This window comes from Rhipicephalus microplus, chromosome 9 (genome assembly GCF_043290135.1).
Source record: "Rhipicephalus microplus isolate Deutch F79 chromosome 9, USDA_Rmic, whole genome shotgun sequence".
NCBI lineage: Eukaryota > Metazoa > Arthropoda > Arachnida > Ixodida > Ixodidae > Rhipicephalus > Rhipicephalus microplus.
Window position 1 is genome coordinate 125975551 of NC_134708.1, and position 9086 is coordinate 125984636.

At 47.1% G+C, this 9086-nt stretch overlaps 1 protein-coding gene across 8 annotated transcripts; it reads right to left on the minus strand.

Moving 5' to 3' along the window:
- Window positions 1–1995: 1995 nt before the first annotated feature.
- On the minus strand, window positions 1996–6088 carry LOC142772146 (uncharacterized). Of its 8 annotated transcripts, XM_075874284.1 has the most exons (4): window positions 5253–6088; window positions 4509–4644; window positions 4310–4450; window positions 2637–4201 (listed from the first exon to the last, which is right to left on the minus strand). In XM_075874284.1, exons 2-4 carry the CDS (start codon window positions 4604–4606, stop codon window positions 4156–4158), a joined length of 285 nt encoding a protein of 94 aa, XP_075730399.1. In that variant the 5' UTR covers window positions 4607–4644; window positions 5253–6088; the 3' UTR covers window positions 2637–4155. The 8 variants fall into 8 exon arrangements, 5 of the variants coding, with proteins under 5 accessions (XP_075730399.1, XP_075730396.1, XP_075730398.1 ...); XR_012886292.1 differs by adding an exon at window positions 1996–2617 and having other exon boundaries at window positions 4048–4595; window positions 5253–6075; XR_012886291.1 differs by lacking the exon at window positions 4509–4644.
- Between the last annotated feature and the right edge of the window lie 2998 nt (window positions 6089–9086).

A 9086-nucleotide genomic window follows, 5' to 3' on the forward strand; every position in this document is an offset into this window, starting at 1 on the left:
GAAGTTGTCATTATCCTGCTTCTGGATGGCAGGTGCGGTTAATTCACCTCTCGATAAAAATGGAGGAAACGAGCGATTTCATTGACCGAAGGTATTAAGAGCGTTTTTCTGTAATGTGCGTTTTTTTCTGTTTTTAAAGAAACACCTGGTTAGACCCTCCATGTGACTCTTAAGAAGGCCGGCAATAACAGTGCTAAACGTGGAACTGACTAAGATTGGAACAAGGAACAAAATTAGGAAGCAAACTCGCAAACTTCCGTTAACGCGAAAATAAGTGGATTCCTACCTCTGAACGAAAAGATTGTTGGCAGAGCATTCGGCTTCAATTTTTTCCAGCCGTCCGCACAGTTCTGCTCAAATGCGGTTTCTTCGAAATGTCCCTGCAGCGCGGAAACACGCGATGATCAGTGGTGCAATTATATAAAAATTCCAAATCCGGACGGAGGCGGTCTGTCGGTGACGTCAAAAAATGGGCGGTCCGCAGCGGTCGCGAGGACGAAGGGAAGTGAACAGCCAATGAGCGAAATGAAGCCTCGCGTCATCATTTTGACGTGGACTTGGGGACCGTATAGCAAAGTGAAAAGTGTTTGTAACGTGTTGAAAAATGTTTAACTACTATTATTCATTATCAAATTGTGTTGGAACAAGTTTTCAAACGTTTATTAAGGAATACGGCACAACATAAACGTATTTTTCTTGTTATTGTTATGAAATAACGCTAAATTTAGCAGGACGGTACGTGGTGGCGCTAAATACAACCTCGTTTCAAGCAGTTACTGTTTTCATATCTCCTCCACTATACAAACCTAAACGGCGCAACTTTCGAAGTTGTTGGCTCAGTCGAGCGCAATCGTGGCGGAGGTCAACTGTACCAGTAGTCAACAGCAGCAGCGGCTCATCGGCGTTATCCGAGGCTCAGCGCACGCTGGTGCTCGCCTTTATGGACGAACATCCCCAGCTCGTGGCGAATGCCATCGAGCTGCGGCACGGCGTCACTATCACCGACCGGTGGCAAGAGCTCAGCGACGCGCTGAACCATGATTGATTGATTGATATGTGGGGTTTAACGTCCCAAAACCACTTCATGATTATGAGAGACGCCGTAGTGGAGGGCTCCGGAAATTTCGACCACCTGGGGTTCTTTAACGTGCACCCAAATCTGAGCACACGGGCCTACAACATTTCCGCCTCCATCGGAAATGCAGCCGCCGCAGCCGGGATTCGAACCCGCGCCATGCGGGTCAGCAGCCGAGTGCCTTAGCCACTTGACCACCACGGCGGGGCGCGCTGAACCATGAAGTGCCTGCGCAGGAATGGCAGGCTTGGTGGCGCAGGCCGGTGCACGAGGCCCGCCGTGACACCGCCGCCATCAGAGACGCACAAACGTGAGTGACCGTCGAATGGCACGGGCAATTTGTTCTGTGACATTGGTGTATATTTCCAGGGGCACTGTAGGGGGTTGGCTGTCTGGCTTCCGCGGCCGAGTTCTACAGTTGACTGGAATGACACACTTCAGTGGCATTTTTGGTCTCACCTATCAACAGGTAAGCACTCTGCCGCCGCAGTATCACGGGTTCCTGAGCGGTACCATGACAGAGTTTGATATCTGAAGGGGTGCCTTTAGCAGAACCTTGTTAAACGGGAATAAAGCACACGAGAAAGTAATCAAAAGTGGGTAGGTTTAACTAAAATATCAGTTTGCAGCCCTTGCAGTACAAGGGGTATTAATTTATCATAAAACACGTAATGACTGCGGGCAAGTGCATGCACTAAAATGGTAATACATGACATCAATGACCACTGAATAGCTGCAGAACATTTTCGCAGATGTTTAGTACTTAAGGTTGCAAAATAGCCAGAGTGACGAATACCCACTTTCTGAAAGATCATGCTTACTACACTTTCCAGCAGGCGAATCTTCCCACTGCTGCAGTGGAAATGGATGTGGAGGCCACTGAAGCGGCTGTAGATGGCAGTGACACAGTAACACGCAAGCATCTGAGAACTTGGTGCTTTATTGAGTGCAGGACTGGAACCTTGAGCAGGGTGACAAGGTGCTCAAGGTGAGTAGACCCTTTGTTTACATTTTACATAAGGGGCATAAGCATTCTCCATGTTCTATTATGATGACTGAAACCAACTTGGGTTGTAAACAAGAACCATGCATTTTATTGAGGGCATGGTATCGGGTATCTGCAATGATAAACTGCCGGGCAAAAGGTTGGTTAGCCCTGGGGCTCTTTCATGGTGAGAGATGCATTTGAGGACATTAATAAAGAGCAGTTTTAACAAATGTTTGTAGGTCCGCACGAGGAGGGCATAGCTTGTACACAAAGCTTCCCACTTTCAAAGGATGCCATCAGGCCAGTTGATCTTCAACTGAGGGGAAGTTGTTGTGTCCGTTGCAATTCTTGGCAGCAGGAGTAGCTTCCAGCCACGAGATGGTTAAGGGTTTACCGGCAGCTCACTTAAACATTTACACCATGACGATTCATCGCAGGTGCTGTGGGAGATGAAAAATCAACCACCCGCATCGCTTCTGCAGCACGGCGTGTGGCAGCGGCACAGGAGAAGGCGGCAGCAGTGCAGGAGGGCATTGGTCATGGCTGAGGGCTTTCTGCGAGAAAGGGATACGTAGTTTAGTTTAATTTTTCGTCATGTGTTCAATGTTTTTTCTTGTCATCATTCATTATAGATTTGTCGGTTTCAATGTGTTTAGGTGCTGCTGTTCATGTTCAATTTTATACGCTTCGGGAGACATACACATAGTTTAGTTTGTTTTTCGCCATGTTTTCAACTTTTTATCATTCATAATTGGTTTAGTGTTTTTTATATGTTTACGTGTTGCTGTTCATGTTCTATTTTATTCGTTTTTTATTTGCATTTAGTACATATTACTAGATTTAGGTTAGCATTTACTTTGTATAAGGAGTGCAGCATTTTTTATGTTCGATATATGCATTTCTTAATGTATGTTCGAGCTGTTCTAGTGGCAGTGTTTTTTACCCACATTTCAAAGGTGTCTAGTCATTCACACGGAGACCACGAGTGTATAGTTGACATTTTCTGTTAATGTTTCTTTGATATTTGTATTGTCCCACTGTGTTTTCTAGCTCACTGTGATTTTTATTCAGCATTACCACATAGTGTAGTAATGTGATATCTTTTTGCATCACACTGTTTTGCAGTTCACTGTGATATTTTCATTTCAGCACAATGAGGCTAAGATGCAACAAATACATTCCGAATCTTGTTTGGGAGCGCTAAGCTAGTAAGTGGTCATCTCGCACAGTTTCACAAAGGAAAATGGTCATCACAGCAACATGCCAGCGATTGATTTCATCTAGTTTTCATTGTAAACGACTCTTTGCGGGAATAAATTTCGAACGTGGTATGGTTTGGGAGCCGCGAGATAACTGAGCGAATTATTCATGCTGTATGTTATCAAAACAACTCGCCTGTTGTTTGCCATCTTGATTTGCATGTTTTTTAGCATTGCAGCATGACTGCAGTCGTGAATTCAAATTAAATGTTATTTTAACATTCACACAATGTTTAGGACAATGAGCAAAAAAACAGCACAACTTGACAAGCACAATTGCTCGTCAAGCCTGGCGTGCACAATTGAATGCTTGTAGTCAGTCACTATGACAAGATATGGACTTATGTATCATGTGTTCATACAACATGTTACTAATAGAATCTCGATTTTTATGCGTTCTGGTGAAAAGAATTTTGAGACGTTGCTGCATTGTTCGCACAATTTTGTGATAGCAACATTCAGCACAGAGTACCGCTCATATATGCTTGCTCCAATCTAGTCTGTTGTGACTGTGATCGCTAATATGGAAAAGGGTGTTTCTGTTGCATATTTCATGTGCCATTTAAAGAAAATGCAGCATTTTGACATTGCCACCTTGCTTCATATTGAAGCACAAGTAAGTACTTTGTGTATTCAAATGTGGCAAACACAGCCCTTTCATGTCTAGATGCACTAGAATCAGTGTAAATAAATTATGTGTGGGATATGAAAACATGAAAACTCACCGTTCCTGTGTACTTCAAAAAAGGTCCAAGACAGCGCTGCTGCCGTCTCTGAGCAGCACGTTGCGTGGTGTGAGCATATGGCTCCCCCTTGGCTCTCCATCGTCATCCTCAGCTGGTGGCATGTCCACGACATACTCGTCCAAGGTCCAGTCGCCTGCATGCAACGCAATGTTGTGGAGAGCAAAGCAAGCATAGATGATTTGCGCTGCCCGATCGGGGTTGTAGAGCATCGTTCGAAAGTGCTGCAAGCAGCGGAACTTGCTTTTCAACACGGCGATACACCTTTACACAACATTGTGCATGGATGCGTGCTCCTTGTTGTATCGGCCTTCGGAAGTGTTGCACGGTTGACTGCCAAGGACTGGAATTAGGAGCCATGGCTTGAGGGGATAGCCTGCGTCTCCTGCAATGTAAGCATAAAAGCTGAGTGCTCTGCCCAGATAGTACACATTAATACTTACCAAGCAGATATTCGCAAGGCTGTAGATGTGCAGCTAGGCGTGCACGCAGTGGGTTGTGTTCCCACACCCAGGAGTCGTGGCATGAATCTGGGAATCATGGGTCTATGACAGTTATGCGCAGCCACGCTTTGCACATCTGCGATGAGTAGCGATATAAAATAGTACTGCATTTATACTCAGAATAAATCCCTTTTTTCTACGCATATGCAGGAAACAATGCGTACTAGTACAGTCATTGGTACAAGGAGCTTCACTTAGAAGGAAACACAGGGTGTAGCACACTGAGGAGGGGGGAGTGTGGGGGCAACGACCCCACCTCTGCTGTACACATGGCTACGACTTCCACTGAATGATCGATAAGTGAAAAGCTACGCGTTGCTCTTGGGAAAGAACACTCGTAAATACCAAAGCCAGCTCGTCCAATTGTGATTGTAAGCACTTTCGTGTTGGAAATACTTCCCTGTCGTGTATATACTTCTGCTACGTCTGCTGCCCATATTACCGATTATCTCTAAAATGCACAATTCAATTGCGTATGCATGCCAGTGCAAAAACGGCAACTGGCTCACGCACAAAACACTTGCCACTTATTATTACCGAGGCCTTGCGAGCCACCATCTAGCTCGCACCCAATTCCCTGCAGGTTCTTTTTCATTCGTTGCATTATTACTTTTTCCAGCTTTGGCGTCACAACTGAACAATTGCTCCGAAGGGCGAGTAATAAACGATCCTAACAGTACTTACGATCATGACGTTCAGGACATAATAGCCCCTTCTGGACATGAAGCTCGCCGTGTCGGCCAGTCTGAATCCCTCTGGCTTGCGAATGGTGACCAACGTGCCATCGGCACACGCCAGCACCCCTGGGATGCAACCGCGTAGCACAAACTCCGCCTTTGCCTCATCCTTAGCAGCTGTTGTCAGTAGGAAGTCCGCCACCCTTTTTCTAGCAGCCACGGTAATGATCGCCTCCGTCACCTCGTGGATGGTGTTGCTCACCGCCAGCTGAGACATGCCGATGTGTTCCTCGCGACCAATGCTCTTCTGGAAGCTACCGGTGGCGAAAAATCGCAGCGCGCACAACACCTTTCTCTCTGTGGAAAGGCCACTGGCTCGCTGGCATCCGATGATAGGGTCAAGTTCGTCGCACAAGCTACGCACTGTTCGTTTGGACAGACGAAAACATTGCCGGAACTCTTCTTCGCTGAACTCTTCAAATGCATCTTTTACCTCGCGTCGTCGCCTCTGCTCGGTTAAAGATACCGCACAGGCAAGGCGAAGTACCGTGTCATGTGGGAAACGCCATGTTGTCTAAGTGCCCCGGTGCCGAAAAGTCGCGCATTTTTTCCATTTCAATCCAATCCAGGCCACCTTGCAGCCATTTCAATCCATCCGGTTGCTTTCGGACAGGCTCTCCGACTGTTCCATCGCCTTTCTCCGAAAACCGAAAAAAAAGAGTCACGTGACACCCCAGTCCACGTCACTCATAACGTCACAGCATTCGTCACAGCTTGTATGGGCCAATCGCGTGCGACTCAATGGAAGAGACCGCCTTTGTCCGGATTTGGAACTTTTACATAATTGCGCCACAGGTCTCAAAGATCTTCACAAAAACCTTCTAAGCAGACCACAACAGCCAACACTTTCAGGGACATGCGTAAAGAGTGATAAGGGAATTTTAGGGGCTGTTGTAGTTGGAGAAAATAATAAAGAAGGGAAAATTGTCAATTTCTTTCTGAAAAAACAGGGACAGTGAGAAAATATTCTTTGATAATGAACTGACGGGATGCGTGCTTTCAATGTGATGTTACAAAAACAAATTGTTGAAGGCGCCGGTAGCAACAAGCGACAACGTAGGCGCACATCTCTGCGCAATTGCAGCTTGTGTACAACAAGCGATCAAGAACAACGCATTTTGTGCTATTCAAAATGAACAATACGCATGTACATAGCATGCAAATGAACGAGTATTGCACCCGGTGCACTGGTGATACCGATTAAGCCCGTTCGGGGTCAGATTTCTGAACAGTCATTGGCGTCCTTCTGTACCAAAAGCCTTTCACATGAGTAACCAACAAGCCCACGTTGCAACCCTCATCGACTACAGTCCTTCTGCAGCTTGCGTATAAGGGAGTCAATCACATCAGGCTCGATCGCGATCAAAAATGCTGAAATGGCATAACTTACGCTGCACAAACACGAACGGTCCGTGGGTTGCCACTTGTCGCGCTTGATCTTTACCAGCCACAGGAGTCGCCTTTTCGGATCTTTCGGAAATCTGAACATCCTATAGCCATTTCGCGAGTGGTGTGTGCACTGTGGCACGCAACACCCGGGCATTTTGCACGAGAAAACGCTATAAAACGCCGCGCACCTGTCTCACACAAACCAGACGTGACGGGGCTAGCACACTCTAGCGAGGCGGGGGGGGAGCCGAATGGCGGCCGCCGATCGGAAGGCGGCATTCACCCCCTCACAGAATGACTCCACCCTCCAAGGCGGCGGAGGGGAGAGCGCGCATCGAGGAACCCTAGCTATCAGCGGCAGGCTCCGCCCCCATGCGGCGGCTTGGCATGCAGGGTCGAACGACTTGATATCCTCGTAATGAGGCTCAACACAAACAACATTGCACAGCCACGCATCGTTCAACAAAAATCAATTACTAAATTGCATTCGTGAACGACAAGCACGTCGCAACAGCGGTAACAGCTGATTATTAATGACTCCGACAGGTAGGCCTAGCGTGGCGGGCGCGGGCCGTCGCCTGCGCCGCTCTTACGGGAGCTCGCCATCGAGCGCTTGTTTTCGACAACACTGTTAAGCTTTGCACTCGTATGTAATGCGTTTGCATACGCTTTTACTTTGTCGATGCCATCGATGTGAAGAGCAAAGGTGGAAGCGAAGCGAGCCAGCACAGAAACGCTCGTAACCGTGGTAACCTGCGAAATGACCTTGCATCGCTGCTCACGATCTCCGGTCTCGCTAACGGTTTCAAAAAGGGCGTTGTCGTTCAGAAATGGCACACTTAAGACATAACTTTATTGAATCCGGAATGATATCACGTCACCAGGGAGTGATATCACGTACTCGATGTTTGTCACACCGCGATAGTCAGCGATGTCGGCAAATCCACGTTGGCACCGCTCCGTCGACTCGCTTTACCTGGCCTGGATCACGCTTGATGGGAGCGGCTACAGAGAGGTGGCGTTACTAGTGCGCGATGTCAGTCGTCTACTCGCGCTGTGATTGGCTGCTGCCATGCGGTGGTGCGATGCGGCGACGAAAATATCTGGCCGGTTAGATGCTCGCCGCACCGGCTACGCGGCGGTGTGATGCGATAATACGTCATGAACGTCATGCAACGTCACCACTTCTAGCTGTCGCATCATCACACCGCACGCCACATCGCATGAAAAATCGCACGTCTGTCTCGCGCTTTACTTGTCGAGCCCCTGCAGTGTCCCGCGGTCTTTTTTATTTTCTTTTTTCTTTCCTCCGCCCTTCAATTGGCCCCTCCGTGTCCCCTCCTGCTCCGTGCTCCTACCGACCTCGTCGTTCACTCTCCAGTGGCTCACCCAGCGCGCCTCCTTTCAGAAGCGCACTCGCTACCGCATTTGTCAGAAAGAATTTCCGGCAACTGCATTATAACCGGTCTTTCATCTTGGGTGAGAGCACAATAAGTGGTGTGGGTACACATGGAGTTCTATGGGAGGGTAAAGGGGAGTAGAAAAAGACCGCATTGTAAGTGGTTGCGTTATAAGAGGTCTACTCAGTACATTGGTTCTGGCATTCGTGCAGCCTGTTCCTTGTAACCTCACGACCGGCGCTGACCACGCTACATGCGCTACAAGCTCACTAGCCAATGGTGCAGTACGCAGCTTTTAGAGCTACAACAGGATTGTGGCACACATATAGCGCTTTCGACCTCATTTGCGCCTAACATTGCAAACAAAACTGTGTCCATGACTGTATACATAAATCATACATTTGTTAATGCAAAGAATACAAACTAACAAGACCAAGGTAGAGAAAATAGTTTTTGTGTAGTACAAACATTTATTAGCCTTACAACGTATCAGATTGACACGTGTTACCAATTTTAATGAGGGCCTATGGACATTGGCGTTCTATAATAATAACAATAAAGGAGCGTATTTTTGTTTTTGTTCTTCTTAAAGCAAGTTAAAATAAGCCTTGACTAGAACCTTTTCCTAAAAGAAGCTTTCAATAAAGATAGCTAAAATAACGATCGCCAATCAAGTACCAGTACGCTCATTTTGTTGTGACCAATCTTGCTTGCTGCCTGTAACTTGTATTTAAATACAACAATTTTAACAGCGTTTTTAACTGCCGGTTTTACCACTCTACCAATGTACAGATGTTAACAATTGTGGCATACTTTTCTTCTTCTTCTGGCACGACACACTTGGGACATAAGCTAGTAGTGGGTAGTCTGCTGAGGAGAGAGAAGTAGTTGGAACAATGGCGGAGATGCGTTAATACACCGCGCTGTGATTTCGGAACCGCGTTTCAGATTGCTATATTTATTGGTGACCCGGACTACGAACGCCACCTTCC

Coding starts and splice junctions, on each gene's coding strand:
- LOC142772146 (XM_075874281.1), bottom strand. CDS start 5,522: ATGTCTCAGCTGGCGGTGAGCAACACCATCCACGAGGTGACGGAGGCG. Junction 4,596..5,252: donor ATGTCCTGAACGTCATGATC/GTAAGTACTGTT, acceptor CATGATTCCCAG/ATTCATGCCACGACTCCTGG.